This window comes from Scyliorhinus torazame, chromosome 1 (genome assembly GCF_047496885.1).
Source record: "Scyliorhinus torazame isolate Kashiwa2021f chromosome 1, sScyTor2.1, whole genome shotgun sequence".
Lineage (NCBI taxonomy): Eukaryota > Metazoa > Chordata > Chondrichthyes > Carcharhiniformes > Scyliorhinidae > Scyliorhinus > Scyliorhinus torazame.
Window position 1 is genome coordinate 357,954,720 of NC_092707.1, and position 17,513 is coordinate 357,972,232.

Genomic DNA, 17,513 nt, shown 5'->3' on the forward strand with positions numbered 1-17,513 from the left:
TACTCTGTGATCTGCTTACAACCAAGTGTCTTATCTGTCTTTTTATATTTTTTTATTTGTTATTGTGTATGCTGCACTTTTACGTAACTTCTGATTTACACTCGTCTAATTAATTTCTTGACTCTTTTCAGTTTGCTCCTTATAAAAGTGGAAGTAAGAAGACTAAAGCTCAGCAGGCACGTCAGCTTGGCCTAGAACCTGCAGCAAATCTACTGATTGACCGTCCGGGAGAACTTAATCTAAATAATTACATTCAAGCAAATGTTAAAGGTAAGTTGTCAATTTCAGAGACAGATGAATGGCAGAAATCTTGAAGTATCACAGTAGGAACAATTGCCATGGGCCCTCATTATAATGTAGTTATTTTCCTTCAGCTTCAACGCAGGGAAGGAAATTGTATAAAACATGGAGGCAGTGGCGTAGTGGTAATGTCACTAGATTAGTAATCCAGAGACCCAGAGTACTCTGGGTCCCAGGTTCAAATCCCGCCACTGCAGATGGTGGACTTTGAATTCAATAAAAATCTGGAATTAAAAGTCTAATAATGACCATTGTCGACTGTTGTAAAAACCCATCTGGTTCACTCATGTCCTTTTGGGAAGGAAACCTGCCATCCTTACATGTCTGGCCTATATATGGCTTCAGACCCACAGCAATGTGGTTGACTCTTAACTGCCCCCTCGAGGGCAATTAGGGATGGGCAATAATTTCTGGCACAGTCTGCGACGCCCACGTCCCATGAACAAATAAAATAAAAAGTCACAGTCTTCCATTTTGGATGGGGGAGTTATGGGTGAAGGGCAGAAAACAGGTATCACAGTAGGAACATTTGCCACGCGCCCTGTTTCAACGCAGGCAAGGAAATTGTATTAAACAATGTAAAAGTGTGTATTCTGAAGTCATTTCCATTGGTTACCCGTGACAGTACACACGACAAGTTTAGACAAAGCGTACATCTGAAGTAGTTCTTGAAGGGTGGGAATAATTCAACCTGAGCATGTAGGTGTACTCTTGATTATAAAGATTTTTCTAATCTTTATTTTTATTTTGATTCCTTGATTTTTGCTTTATTTATAGTTAAATAAAGGCTAGGGCAGTCCACGAAGCAGGGAAATAGAATTGGAGCATAGAAGCTTTGATATAATACAAGCTGCAAAGTTGGAAGACATGACCAATTTCCAATGCAAGTGTGGGAATTAGAAACACGATACAAAAGAGTGCATCAGAGTGAAGTAAGAATTTGGAGACAGGGACATGTGCAGAGGTATACGATTTGTAATACTTCTGTCTATTCCAATAGAATTATCATACAGGATATGTAATATAGGTCTCTTAGTTTTAGGAGCAGGTTGAAGTCCAGGACCTAGGCTGACACTTTACTATTGCGGCAAGGCCTGATGTATTATTAAAGGCGTGCTTTGAGTGTAGTCTTATCTGCCGAGTCTTTGCCTTGATGTCTGTGTCCATTGGGTACTTTACTTTGGAATTGAGTGCACAGATTACTTTTGTTTAAGAAAGATTTTGTAGTTCCCGAGACAACATGGAGAGTTCCCCTTGCTGACTTTCCTTTATCAATAGACAGCAGCAAAAGCAGTTTCTGATTAACATTTTGGTGTTCTTGCCCTGCCCTAACAGACTACTCATTTGCTTACTAATAGTCACAGCTCAAACATGACGGTTTTAGGGACATTTGACAGACCCGATAATTTCCTATTTAATGTATTTCCTTTTGCTCCACTGTTTATAGCTGCACCATGCAATAACAGTGTTCCCCTAAACCTCATCAACTTGTTTTTGAGCTAGGAGTCAGCTTTATTTAATTTTATTTTTAATTAAAGTTACAAAGCCATTGTGCAGAGTGGACAGGGAAATCCCTTAATCTATCTCCTTGCTTGCACCAAAAAACAATTCAAATTCGAAACAAATACTGATCCCCACAAAAGAGACATTCAAGATCCAAGCTGACAAGAACAGGCATGGCACCTGAAGTTGGGCTTGATCTTAGCCAAAAATTACAACCTTTGTGAGTCAATAGTGTGCAATGAGAATGAGATTTCAAAGCAGTTTGATCGCATCCATCTGGCTTTTCTTATCAAAGCTGAGGAATAACAACATATGCTAATGGGTTCATTTAACCAAGAAATTAATTTGAACAGATATGGCAGGTAACTGATTTTGCCATTCGCTAGCTCTTGCTGGACCACAAAGCACTTAACTGGGTCCTGGTCTTGGCTGCCAGAATTGTTCACTATCCAAGATCTCTTAAAATAACTGCTTAAACCTGCTCTCTCCCGTTTTGTTTGCCCTCACCTCTGACAAGGTTAAGAACATCATAGGCTTCTTTGTCACGAGGATTGAAATAATCTGATCAGATTTCTCAGTTGATTCCCTCCCTTCCCCATGTCCATTGGACCAAATGTCCTGCAAGGTTCCACCTACTCTAGCCTTGATCTCGTACCTTATTCTCCTATCATCTTTCTTGCCCTTTCAGAGCTCATCTTGCCCACAAGACCCACACCCTGCTCTCATGGCCCTGTTCCCAATAAACAGCTGACCTCCCAACTTAGTTTCTTGGCTCCCATGTTGGCTGATATTGTCTTTTTCCCTGTGTAGATCCTCCTCCTCTCCTTCAAAAGTACCACCATAACCCTTGCCTCAAAAAGCCCTCTGTCCCCCCCCCTGCCCCCCCGCCACTCCAACCTCCTTTTCCGTTCCCAAATATATTCAATAAAATTAAAGCAAAATACCGTGGATGCCGTTCACCCTCACCTCCAACAAGTCCAAGGACCTCATGGACGTCTTTGTCATGACGATTGAGACAATCTGATCAGATTCTGCAACTGATTCCCTCCCTGGAAAAACTTAGCAGGTCTGACACCGTTTGTGCACAGAGAAACAGAGTTTTAGTTTCAAGCTATGACTCTTCAATTCATTCAGCATGCTTTTGCTTCCCAAATCCATGTCTGTCTATCCCGGAACTTCATGTTTGAATCTCCCCAACCTGATTCTCTCTCTCTCTCTCTCTCTCTCTCTCTCTCTTCCCCCCCCCCCCCCCCCCCCAACCGCCACCCCCCAAGAGGTCTGTGATCCAACAATGATCCTAGGCCTCAGGTGGGTGTTGTACTGGAAGCAGCCACTGTCTTCCTATGTTGCTATTGAATGGAGCTGCCAGCGCTTGATGGGCAGGACTCAAATCTCAGGGATGGAATGCTGCTGTTCAGTTAATTACCTGAGTGGTACTTAATTTGTGCCTTCCCTAAGGAGGCAACCTAGGACTCTTGCTGGCTTTCTAGCCAGTGGAGGAGACCTTTCTCGTCTCTAAATCATATACTGCAAGCCACCTCTCCTTCTAGGTTCCCTCCTGCTCTCGCCGCTTCCCCCCTACTCTCTCTTCCCCCCCCCCCCCCAAAAATCCTTGCTGTGAACAAGGACTCCAGAGAGGAGCGGTAAGAGGGAGCACGAACAGCTGACAGCGAGTGGATCGGTGGTAAGCGGAGAGTGGGAGGATTGTGGAAGCCGCTGGCTTCCGAGAGGGTCAGCTGGCAAGCAGTGAGTGGGAGAATCTGTTATCTCTAGACTTGATTTTTCCAAAATACCCCTGAACAGTTTTCCCCTTTCTACCTGCTGTAAACTTGAGGTCACCTAAAACTCTATTAACTGTATCCTAACTCGCAACAAATGCCGTTGATCCATCATCTCTGTGCTCGCTGAGCTACACTGGCTCAGTTTTTAAAATCATCATTTTTGTTTTCAAATTCCTCCATGGCCGTGCCTCTTTCTTTCTCTGTAATCGCCCCGAGTCCCACAACCACTGGCAACTGTTCTCCACCATTTCTACCCTTTTCGGCATCCCATAAATAATTGCTCCACCTTTGGTGGCTATGCTTTTAGATGCCAGGTCTCATGAGCTCTGGAATTCCCTCCCTAATTTCAGCATCACTCCCTCTTTTTCCACTATTAAGGCACTCCTTAAAACTTAGCTGTTTAGCCAAGCTTTTGATAATCGTTGAGTCATAGAATCCATACAGTGCAGCAGGAGGCCATTCGGTCTATTGAGTCCACGGCAACCCTTCGAAAGACCACCCTGCCTAGGCCCAACCCCCCACCCTCTCCCTGCAACCCCACCCAATCCTAAGGGCAATTTAGCACATCCAATCCTCCGAGCCTGCACATATTTGGACTGGGAGGAAACCGAAGCACCCGGAGGAAACCCACGCAGACACGGGGAGAAAGCAAACTCCACACAGACAGTAACCCGAGGTCGGAATTGAACCAGGGACCCTGGCGCTGCCGGCTGCAATGCTAACCATTGTGCCACCGTGCCAACCTCAGCTGGCCTAACATTGCCTCATGTGGCTTGGTATTAAAGTTTGTTTAATAATGTCCCTGTGAAATGCTTTAGGATGTTTTATTATGTTAAAAGTACAAAATTAATATCCATGTGAGGACTAGCACAAGTAGTTCTTCCCACTTCTTTCTTCATTATCTTTTCTTATCGACCACTGGAGAAGTTATGGCCTACTCCTGATCTTGTTTCTTGTGTGAGTGCCTCCTATTGGTGCTTTTATATTTATGATTGTTTGTTTTGCTTTGTTGAATAATGATTTGAGGTGTCTTTTAAAACGATGTTAAACTATTTTGTGTAGTTCCTCTTTTAGGACTCCAGGGGGCAATCTTTGGCAATGAATGCAGTTGATGTGCACAATAAACGTTAACTGTTATCTGTGGGCCTAACCTGTAAAATTTGTGAAATAAAATAAGGTAATGTAGCAACACAGGAATTTGCTTTGCTAATGCAATAACACACATGTAGGGTCAAGGTTTATCACGTATGGAATGAAAGATTACTTTAGAAAAAGGGAGGTTATTTGTCCCAAGTAGCATTTTGTGTTCAATAATTTTTGGCTCTGTACATGGTTAATTTAGCCTTTGGCGTTCCTGCCAGTAATATATAGAGAGAAAAAAGTTTCCTGTAGTTCAGAACAACTGTTACTTGTGGTGAGTCAAATGTCGAATTTGACTGATTTTCCACTCTGCCCAGTTTTGACTGCCTATTGTGGTGAGATGAGACTTCAAAGAATATTTTCACAATACATTGATCCAATTAGACAGTTTCTTGGAATTTTGGCTGCCATTTTGTCGCAGTGACTCTGTACAGAGTGTGAAGATCCTTCCAAGAGTATCACTCGTTCATCAACAGGGAAATGTTGGCAACTGTATAACACCAGAACACATTGGTGGGGAGAAATAATGGAATTCTGTTTATTTCTTTTGGTATATGAAGAATGTTTAACTTGGCTTGGTGCAGGTTGCTACTTGCTTTTTTGTGCAATAACATTGTAAAAGTTAACTTGGATCTACTTTTTGGGTTTGAAGATGGGTGTTCTGCATTTGCAAGCTCTGATTATGTGTAGAATTGTGATTTTGAGCCCATAACCTTCTATTCTGTAATAATTCAGCTTGGCAACATTTTGCAACTCCTGTTGTTGCCTTTATTTAACATGCTACTTTTTCCCATGTAGTTTTAAGGATAAAGATTACTGGTCTCTTTTTTCCAAATATAAGTCCTTCATACATGTGATTGTGTGCCATCCTGGCCTCACCTGAGGGGGGGGGGGGGGGGGGGGGGGAAGAGAGGAGGAGAGAGAGAGAGAGAGAGAAAAAAAGCTATCCAAGCCTACTTAATACGGCCTGACCCCCACCTTTCATACCCTTGTTCTAATTAAAACCACAACACACTCGCATCCTTGTGTCAATGTCATCTCCACTCCCTTTAGTTCGAAGGATGCATCAGCAGGTCTAACTGGACCACATAAACCAACAATCCTGCTCTTGTCTGCCCAAATGGCTCACTATTGCCAAACCACGCTAAAATGCAAAGAACCACCAGTTTCCCTTCTCAAATAAAAAAAAACGTCCTCTAAATCCCACTTCCACCATGCATGCCCTTGCACGCTCACCTCCAGTCAGTCCATGGAACCCATGGTCTTCTTCAAGATTGAGACCTTCTGTTCACTTATCTCTGCTGCTTCACTCCATTCCCCATCCTTCCAAGCCAAACATCCTCTGAAGTTCCTTTCTGTTCTCGTAGTGAATTTATATATCTTTCTGTAGTTTCTCTCCTATCTCAAAGAACAAAGAACAAAGAACAAAGAAATGTACAGCACAGGAACAGGCCCTTCGGCCCTCCAAGCCCGTGCCGACCATACTGCCCGACTAAACTACAATCTTCTACACTTCCTGGGTCCGTATCCTTCTATTCCCATCCTATTCATATATTTGTCAAGATGCCCCTTAAATGTCCCTATCGTCCCTGCCTCCACTACCTCCTCCGGTAGTGAGTTCCAGGCACCCACTACCCTCTGCGTAAAAAACTTGCCTCGTACATCTACTCTAAACTTTGCCCCTCTCACCTTAAACCTATGCCCCCTAGTAATTGACCCCTCTACCCTGGGGAAAAGCCTCTGACTATCCACTCTGTCTATGCCCCTCATAATTTTGTATACCTCTATCAGGTCGCCCCTCAACCTCCTTCGTTCCAGTGAGAACAAACCGAGTTTATTCAATCGCTCCTCATAGCTTATGCCCTCCATACCAGGCAACATTCTGGTAAATCTCTTCTGCACCCTCTCTAAAGCCTCCACATCCTTCTGGTAGTGTGGCGACCAGAATTGAACACTATACTCCAAGTGTGGCCTAACTAAGGTTCTATACAGCTGCAACATGACTTGCCAATTCTTATACTCAATGCCCCGGCCAATGAAGGCAAGCATGCCGTATGCCTTCTTGACTACCTTCTCCACCTGTGTAGCCCCTTTCAGTGATCTGTGGACCTGTACTCCTAGATCTCTTTGACTTTCAATACTCCTGAGGGTTCTACCATTCACTGTATATTCCCTACCTGCATTAGCCCTTCCAAAATGCATTACCTCACATTTGTCCAGGTTAAACTCCATCTGCCATCTCTCCGCCCAAGTCTCCAGACAATCTAAATCCTGCTGTATCCTCAGACAGTCCTCATCGCTATCCGCAATTCCACCAACCTTTGTGTCGTCTGCAAACTTACTAATCAGACCAGTTACATTTTCCTCCAAATCATTTATATATACTACAAAGAGCAAAGGTCCCAGCACTGATCCCTGTGGAACACCACTGGTCACAGCCCTCCAATTAGAAAAGCATCCCTCCATTGCTACCCTCTGCCTTCTATGGCCTAGCCAGTTCTGTATCCACCTTGCCAGTTCACCCCTGATCCCGTGTGACTTCACCTTTTGTACTAGTCTACCATGAGGGACCTTGTCAAAGGCCTTACTGAAGTCCATATAGACAACATCTACTGCCCTACCTGCATCAATCATCTTAGTGACCTCCTCGAAAAACTCGATCAAGTTAGTGAGACACGACCTCCCCTTCACAAAACCGTGCTGCCTCTCACTAATACAATCTCAATATACTCTCTCCCCCAAGTTCATCTTGTTGATGCGTCACATCTCCTGCACCCTCAACGCTATTCCTACTAAACTGTTGAGCATCCAGCATTGCTTCATGGCTCCATGTCGCTGATATTATTGACGGTTCCTACCCATCAAGTAGCTTTCCCCCCTCCTGTCACCATTGCCCAACCCTCAAAAACCCGTGATCCCGCTGCAGCACTGTAAAGGCCCTTATCGAATTTGCAGATGTCATTCTGTGATTGTTACAAAGGTAAATGATCTCTCCCTGTCCTTCCCTACCTGCTGCTTTTCACATGTTTGACTGCGTCATCCTGCTCCAGAGCTTATCCTCCATTCCCAGCTGGATGGGACTACCATCACTGTGTTGGCTTCTTTTCTTCTGCCTGCACTGTTCTCTGGTGTCCCTCAAGGATCTGCCCTTGGCAGTTTCCTAGTTCTCATTTACATACTAATTGATCAGGAAACCATAAGTCTGATGCTAATAACAGCAGCTGGGTTTAAAAGCCCCAAGCCATTGGCCAACCTGCTGTTGAAACCTCCAAGGACTGGGCTTCACTACTGCCAATGCATCGGATGGTTAGAATCTAGCTCGATGGCTTAGCGTTTTCGATATTTAGTTCGAGGAAATTTCTGCTCATCTAGCACTGAATATTGGACTAACCGCATGAGAAATTAGGCATTACATGCGGCTCCTTGGCATCATCATCTGAAAACGCAATGTCAGGTTCCACATTTATATTGCTGACATCCAGCTCTACCTCACCAACACCTCTCTCAACTCCACAACTGTCTCTGATTTCTCACTTCTCATTTATGAGGCCCTTCGGCCCACGGTGTTGTGCCAACCATTTATCCTAATCTAAGGTCAACCTAACCTACACCCCTTCAATTTACTGCTGTCCATGTGCCTGTCCAAGAGTCGCTTAAATGTCCCTAATGACTCAGACACCACCTCCTGTGCTGGCAGTGCATTCCACACACCCATCACTCTCTGTGTAAAGACCTACCTCTGACATCACCCCTATACCTTCCTCCAATCACCTTAAAACTATGTCCTTCATGACCCAGCTCTGACAAGTCACTCCTTCCTCCATACTCGACCTGTCCCATCCCCTCTATATCAATGCTTTCAAACATTTCAAACTATTATGTATTTTCTTTTATTTCCTTTTCTTTTCAAGAACTTAATGATTTGTTGAGCTGCTCGCAGAAAAATACTTTTCACTGTACCTTGGTACACATGACAATAAACAAAATCCAATCCATTCCAGTGCACAGATTCGCTGAAATAAATTGGATGTGCTTCAGTAACCAGTTTCCAAAAATTGATTTTGCCAACCATTTGCATAGCTTTCTTCTATGTTCTATGAATGATAAGACAAGATTTAAAGATGAGCAGTGTACATTTGTGTCTGGAATACTTTGTTGAAGGACGGACTGCTTTGTGCCGGGGACTGGGGGAATAAAGTGGGTTCAGAATTTAGTTGCCGTAAGCATTTCAGTCAAACTGAAATGTGCCTGAATCTGGACAGCTGTGTGGGTCACTGCCATATCAAGTTGTGTCGTCTCTTCTCCTCCCCAACTCCTTAGCGTTCTTCCTCCCTGAGCACTAGACTCACTGCTGTGCTATGTAATGCAAAACGCAGTACGCCACTATCGTTCTTGATATCTAGACTAGTGAATATTGAAGGCCAACCCCATATCTGTCAGCTCCTGGTGATGTGATACCACCTAGTCCACTTGCCAGGAGGTTTTCTTCCAGGCGAGTGCAGATGTCAATGATCACCAACACAAAAGCATAAATGTCCTGAAGTACTGGTGCTCTGTCTTCAAATGGGCGTTGATCCTCTGCCTATCAATCTTGTGTTGGTGATATTGTCTCCTCTGAGCTGGACCTCTGCACACATTCCCTCCCTCATCAAGAGGCTGCTGTTGTTACGGCCTGTCTTGGTCCTCATTTGAGGTCTATGTTATAGCTGCAGAAGCAGCACCAATGCTGTACTGATGCTTTGACAGATTCACAGTGTCGATCAGATGCACAACATTCCAAGTTAAGACCTACAAGGTTAGAAAAAGTGCACTTTAGAGCAACAATAACTTACGTTTATTCAGTACCTTTAACGTAGTCGAACATCTTTGGGGGAGCATTTTAAAGCAAAATATGACATCAGACCATAGAACATAGAACAGTACAGCACAGAACAGGCCCTTCGGCTCTCGATGTTGTGCCGAGCATTGTCCGACACCAAGATCAAGCTATCCCACTCCCTGTCATTCTGGTGTGCTCCATGTGCCTATCCAATAACCGCTTGAAAGTTCCTAAAGTGTCCAACTCCACTATCACAGCAGGCAGTCATAGAACATAGAACATTACAGCGCAGTACAGGCCCTTCGGCCCTCGATGTTGCGCCGACCTGTGAAACCACTCTAAAGCCCATCTACACTATTCCCTTATCGTCCATATGTCTATCCAATGACCATTTGAATGCCCTTCATGTTGACGAGCCAACTACTGTTGCAGGCAGGGCATTCCATGCCCTTACTACTCTCTGAGTAAAGAACCTACCTCTGACATCTGTCTTGTATCTATCTCCTCTCAATTTAAAGCTATGTCCCCTTGTGCTAGACATCACAAGGGGCTGTTTAGCACAGGGCTAAATCGCTGGCTTTGAAAGCAGACCAAGGCAGGCCAGCAGCACGGTTCAATTCCCGTAACAGCCTCCCCGAACAGGCGCCGGAATGTGGCGACTAGGGGCTTTTCACAGTAACTTCATTTGAAGCCTACTTGTGACAATAAGCGATTTTCATTTCATTTTAATTTCATTTCATTTTCATCACCATCCGAGGAAGAAGGCTCTCACTGTCCACCCTATCCAATCCTCTGATCATCTTGTATGCCTCAATTAAGTCACCTCTTAACCTTCTTCCCTCTAACGAAAACAGCCTCAAGTCCCTCAGCCTTTCCTCATAAGATCTTCCCTCCATACCAGGCAACATTCTGGTAAATCTCCTCTGCACCCTTTCCAATGCTTCCACATCCTTCCTATAATGCGGCGACCAGAATTGCACGCAATACTCCAAATGCGGCCGCACCAGAGTTTTGTACAGCTCCAACATGACCTCATGGCTCCGAAACTCAATCCCTCTACCAATAAAAGGAGGGGGAGGGGTGAGGCCATGGAGGGATTTGAAAGCCAGGAGAAGAATTTTATCTTGGAGATTAATTTAATTTTAATCTTTATTGTCACAAGTAGGCTTACATTAACGCTGCAATGAAGTTACTGTGAAAAGCCCCTAGTCGCCACATTCCGGTGCCTGTTCGGGTACAGTGAGGGAGAATTCAGAATGCCCAAATGACTTAACAGCACGTCTTTCGGGACTTGTGGGAGGAATCTGGAGCACACAGAGCAACCCATGCAGACACGGGTAGAACGCGCAGACTCTGCACAGACAGTGATCCAAGCCAGGAATCGAACCTGGGACCATGGCGCTGTGAAGCCATAGTGCTAACCACTATGCTCCGTGCTGCCCATTACAGAGACCGGGAGGGGTGAGGCCATGGAGGGATTTGAAAGCCAGGAGAAGAATTTTAAAATCAAAACGTTGCTTAGCTGGGAGCCAGAGGTGATCGATCAGCATGCCTTGATGTCAGCTAAGACGGGGACAGCAGAGTCTTGGATGACCCGAGTTTATGGAGGATAGAATATGGGAGACCAACCAGGTGTGTGTTGGAAGATTCTACAGGTAATAAGAGGCATGGGTTTCATCACAATATGATTTGAGACACTCTGGCGATGTTATGAGGTGGCAATAGCTTTTCGGGCAGCAATAGGATGGCACAGTGGTTAGCACTGCTGCCTCACAATGCTAGGGTCCCAGGTTCAATTCCAACCGTGGGTGACTGTCTTGTCACGTTTGCACTCTCTTCCTTTGTCTGCCTGGGTTTTCTCCGGGTGTTCCAGTTTTCTCCCACAGTCCAAAGATGTGCAGGTTAGGTGGTTTGGCTGTTCTAAAATGTCCCTTATTGTCCAAAGATTAGGTGGAGTTACAGGGATAGGGCAGGGGAGTGGCTCTACGTGGGGTGCTCTCTATAGAGGGTCGGTGTAGACTTGACGAGCCAAATGGCCTCTTGTACTGTCGGGATTCCATGATTAGTGTTGGCACAAATAAGAAGCAGTGAGAACAAAAGCATTTTACCGAGGCAAGGGAGCAGGTATGCAGTCTGAGGACTCGCAGGAATTTTTGGCTACCATTTGTTCAGCCCCCTAAATTCCCACTGTCCCCTCTGCTTACTTTCACTGGAAAGTTGCAGGAAGTCTGGGAGACCTATGTACTTGGGAGTTAAATTTGAAAAGCCAAGTAAAAACAGCTGTTCTATGCCTTTTTACATATAATTGGCACCTCACCTCTCCCGAGGGGGTTACCTGCACATCACTGCACACAGTGAAGGTCTTTGCCCGTGCCTCAGCTAATCATAGATCATAGATCATAGAACGATACAGTGCAGTACGCACCAAAACAAAAGCCATCTAACCTACACTATGCCATTATGGTGAAGTCCTCATCCATGCTGTTGTTTCTCACCAGCCTCCCATCTTCCACCCTTTGTAAACTTCAGCTCATACAAAATGCTGCATCACGTACCCTAACTGCCACCAAGTCCTGTTCTTCCATTGCCCCTTGTACTTTCTGATGTACATTGGCTCCTGATCCAGCAACACCTCTAAAGCCATAGGAACAGAAGTAGGCCATTTGCCCCGTCGAGTCTGCTCCGCCATTCAGTGAAATTCTGACTGATCTGATATAATAATCCTCAAATCCACTTTCCCGCCTTAATCCGATAACCCTTGATTCCCTTACTGATTAAAAATCTGTCTATCTCAGCCTTGAACATACTTAATGACTCAACCTCTACAGCCCTCTGATTAATTACCCTCTGAGAGAAGAAGTTCCTCCTCATTTCCATCTTAAATGGGAGTCCCCTTACTCTGAGATTATGCCCTCTGGTCCTAGATTCTCCCAGAGGGAAAAACAATCTTTCAGCATCTACCCTCTCACGACTCCCGGGCTAGTGCATGGTCAATTCCAGCCCCACTTGCCACTCTGGGTTAACACAGGTGAAATTAGATTTTATTTATAGTACCTAAGGTCTTTGGCTGAGCCCAATAAACTAGTCACCAGGTTTGCAACTTTAAAACACAAGTAACTTTTTATTATGTACAATATTATAATTAAACGGATAGAAAATGTAACTGACTATCTGCTGCCCCTTTCCCAACCTCTCCCTTTCGAACTCACCCCACTCTCTCAAATACATAGAGGGGGAAGGTGGTGGAAAATGAAAGAAAATGTTAATAACATTTTTTTAAAGGATATTTGATGCACTGGGGGGTGACTTCCAGTCATAGATCATAGAATTTACAGTGCAGAAGGAGGCCATTCAGCCCATCGAGTTTGCACCAGCCCTTGGAAAGAGCACCCTACCTAAGCCCCACACCTCCACCCCATCCCCTTTTATCCCCATAACCCAGTGACCCCACCTAACCTTTTTGGACACTAAAGGCAATTTAGAATAGCCAATCCACCGATCCTGCACATCTTTAGACTGTGGGAGGAAACTGAAGTACCCAGAGGAAATCCACGCACACGGGGAGAACATGCACACAGACATTGACCCAAGCCGGGAATCGAACCTGGGACTCTGGAGCTGTGAAGCAATTGTGCTAACCACTTTGCTACCGTGCTGCCTGTCAATGTCAATGTCTTTCTGAAGTTCAACCTTTTAATGTCGTGCTTCTTCCGTCTAGGCGCGAGATGGTTTTCACTGGCAAGGTTGTCTACCTTCTCTGCAAACGCCATATCATTTCAGGTTCACAGCAAAGGGTGTGCCAGGCACTCACTGGTTTCAGATCAATAGAGCAAGAGTTCTTTCACTTCAGCAAGCATGAGAGAGAGAGTTCCTTTCACTTCCAAGGCCAAAACACTTCTGCCAAGTTCGCTCAAAGCATCACGCAGGAACCGCTCACTGACCGCTGTCAGGCAGAACACTGTCCCTGGCCAACCCACCGGTTCCCAGTTAACCAATCGAACCAATTCCCTCCAAACCTGGTTCCTAGGATCCACTCGGTGTCGAAGAACTTTCCAAAATACAAAACCTGGGAACACAATGTCCTGGCAAACAGGCTGCTTCAACTTTGAATCTACTGCTTAAAGGCACATCCCGATTATGGGTCCACGGACCAAAATAATAAAAATAAAATAAATGGGAACAAAGGAAATAAACAGGAACGACTCTTACACCTGTCAAGCCCTCTGAGAGTGCTATATATCTCAATAAGGCTGCATCTCATTCTTGTAAATGACAATGAATACATGCAAAAATTACCTAACCGCTTCTCATAAGAAAATCCCTCCATACCCAGGATCAACCCAGTGAGCCTTCTCTGATCTGCCTCCAATGCAAGAATATCTTTCCTTAGACAAGAAGACAAAAACTGTTCACAGTATTCCAGGTGTGAATTTTAAAATCCTCATCCTTGCTTTCAAAACCTTCCATGGCAGTTGTGGGCAACCTGTGGCCTGGGTTCTGAGTGCGATCCACGAGACATTTTGTTGACAGTTGCCCACAAGCAGAGTTCCCACAGTCTGCTGGTTTCCTTCCACGTAGTTTTTCCCTGTTGCTATGATTGAAGTATGCTTTCAAAGCAAGGGCAAGTGAGGTGCCTGCTGATTGCACACAGCATTGCCTGTGATAACTCTGCGTCCGAAGTGTTATGTTTTGCCATTTGGAGGTGATAGTTCCATTAATATATAAATGATTAAGCATTTTTAACAACTCGTTATAAAATAGTTGGTGTGTATTAAATGTATTTAATGTTATTCCTGGTGTCATGGTTAGTGAACAAGCTTTGCGGCCCACTGGGATGAAGGAGGGCCATTCATGCGGCCCACTCACTAGCCTAGGTTGCTCATCACTGTTCCATGGCCTTGCTCCATCGTTGCCCTGAAATCGTTCCCAGCTTTGCAACCCTCTGAGTAACTGCGCTCCTCTAAATCTGCCATTTGAGCATCCTCAATTTTGATTGCTCCACCTTTGGTGGTCGCGCCTTCAGCTACGTAGGCTCTAAGCTCTGGAATTTCCTCCATAAGTCTCTCCACTCTTTCAATGTTGTTTTCTCCTTTAGCGCACTGCTCAAAACCTACCCCTCCGACCAAGCTTTTGGTCTTCTGCCCCAATATCTCATTATATGACTCTATTATATTTTCTTTTCACAAGCCTCTGTGAAGCGCCTTGGGGTGGTTTATTATGTTTAAGGTACAATATAAATACAAGTCATTGTTGTCAAAATTCACGCTGCAGCTTCAATTTTGACCTTTTGAGTGACCCCCTCTCCAATTCTCCCTTTTCAATCATCCCACACTCGGCCCTTAGCTCTGGAATTCCCTCCCTACATCTTATGCTTCTCCTTTAAAATACTCCTTAAATCTACCTTTTAGGCCAGGCTTTAGGTCACGTAGCCTAATACCTCGTCGTACGGTGTCAACTTCCTATGAAGTGCCTTGGGTGGTTTTACTACCATAATGGCAGTATGCAAGTGCAAGTTGTTCGTTACCTTTGTTTATTCAAAAGTTGGGAACTTCAATGAAACAGAACAGCTTAATGATTGAAATTGAAACTTGTTTTCAATAAGTAATCTAAAACTTGGTCTGTTTGTTTATCACCTGAGTGAGAGGCTGTGATGATATCTTATTTTGAAATTAGTTTTATCCAAGGTAATAAAATAGCTGCAGTTGTATAGTTTTATAAAGTGTTATTTTATTTGAACTACTCAATAATGTCATCAACTTTGCACACTGAAAAGAGTTCTCCATCTCACCTAGTCAATGATGTAATATGCTTTACAATAATTTCTCTTCGCGAGAAGAGCAAGTTTTACCCCCCCCCCGCTAATGTTCCAGTCGTGCTTCCTGTTCTGTTATCTTTAAGAGTGTTATCCCAGCAAGAATGATGTGTATTTATATAGTGCCTTTAATGTAATGAAAAATGAAATGAAAATGAAACTCGCTTATTGTCACAAGTAGGCTTCAAATGAAGTTACTGTGAAAAGCCCCTAGTTGCCACATTCTGGCACCTGTTTGGGGAGGCTGGTATGGGAATTAAACCCGCGCTGCTGGCCTTGTTCTGCTTTACAAGCCAGCTGTTTAGCCCACTGTGCTAAACCAGCCCTGTACAATGTACAGAAACATACCACTGTGCTTCATGGAGTCTGACAAAACTGGATAGAGCCAAAGATGGATCAACGCAGTGGCTTTGGAGGACGAACCTCAAAAAGGAAAGGTGGCGGGATGAGGATAGTGGAAAGGTTATAAAAGGAAGAACAGAAAATGGCATCAAAAATATTTCTAATGATGGGACTAATGAAAGGAGGAGTAATGTGCAAATGGTCCAAGTTAGACCATTAGGGTATTCTGGGGGGTGGGTGGATGGCATGAAAGATTTGGGGGGAAGTAGGCATTCTTTGTCTTGGAAAGGATATGGAATTGGAAACTGAACTTGTTGCCGAATAGCGAGGCCATGCATTGTCTCCATAAACTTGACCTCCATAAACTTGAGACTGGAGAAGAGGTTTGGAATCGGTGGCGTGGGTTCAGAGTTTGTGGAAGGGCCGAAGGTGACAGCAGTAGTGGGCAACAAGGAATGTTCGAACTGATCCCTGCAATCCTGCTATTAACTAGCCTTTGCCATTATATGATGGTGACCAAACATCCCAAAATGTTACGACTTTGGAAATAACATGGTCTTTCTGTATCACTATGTCAAAGATCAGGTTTTTCTTTGTGCTTGTCATGGCAAATCTGTGTGTTGCTTCTTCACTGCATAGGATGTTGGAATTCAAATAAGCTGTGTGTCCATGCTGATTTTCAGCCTTTGCAAGAGCAGTTTACGTAGTCTAATGTTCCAAGTAGAATGTTTCACTTTGGCATTAAATTAGATTTACATAGGACAATGTTTTTAAGCATTTCATATCCTATTAGTATTTCAATCTATAAAATGGTTGAGTGAAACGTTTTCCTCCCTGTAGATTAGCGTTTCAGAGTTCACAGTGCGCTGCATAATCTCTACCTCCATTCGATGGAACAAAAACCCCGTTGATCTGAAGAGTGCATATTTGTGTATATGCAAAATTAACTCCATATGCTTTTTCTAGGCAGAATATGATTTATTGGACCTATGTTCAAAAGTTTTGCTCCAAAAATGACAAGTAATTCTGTAAACCCATTACCTACATCGATGTAACAAAAAAAGGAATATTGATGAATATGGACAACTCTACATTGGGTCTCATTTACTGTAGCAGGACACCTAAAGGCATCGATGGTTAGCCTTGCACATTTAGGGTTTTAGAATTTCTGTGTGGCAAGCGCAAATTGATAATAGATGCAGCATGAGAAACTGGATTATCTGGATCCCTGCGTGAACAGAGCAATCGACAATGTTCTCTCTTTAATCAAGGCTTGGGAAGGATGTGTAGATTAGAGTGAATGAATTCAATATAAAATCAGGTGCGGAAAGATAGAAAAAGAAAGACTGGGTTAAGAGTCATGGGAAGAAAATATTTTAAATTGAAACATGAAGGAATATGCCTGCAATTATTAATTTTCACTGCCTGATTGGCAGTAATTAGCACCCATCAATTTATTAAAAGGATACCTAGACTGAGATTGATGAGGTTTAACTTCCTGTGGCGAGTTTAGTTTGTGTCTACTGTGTGTAGAGCAACGTCATGGTATTCAAAGCATTGTAATGAAGAGGAAGATAAAGAGATGCTGTTTTTGTGAAGCTCATGCTGGAGTGGCAATTTGGGATAACAACATTTGGATTTCTGCATGAACCGAATGTATTCATGTCCTCTCCTATGCAGTTATGCATCAAGAACTGTTAACCGTATCATTGTTTTGACAGCAAATTACGGTTCATTGTGTTTTCTTTATCAGTAGCTCTGAACAGTTTTGATCATTATAAATTATAGTCTTTTATGTAACATGATTTATCACTTG

The 17,513-nt window shown here is 43.8% G+C and overlaps 1 protein-coding gene across 3 annotated transcripts in view; it reads left to right on the top strand.

The window, feature by feature from the left end:
• Window positions 1–17,513, top strand: part of srbd1 (S1 RNA binding domain 1) — a 425,904-nt gene that overhangs the window by 49,714 nt on the left and 358,677 nt on the right. For all 3 annotated transcript variants that reach the window (XM_072510745.1, XM_072510754.1, XM_072510763.1), the window contains exon 8: window positions 132–270. In XM_072510745.1, the coding sequence (XP_072366846.1) occupies window positions 132–270 (139 nt within the window). The remainder of the gene's footprint in view (window positions 1–131; window positions 271–17,513) is intronic.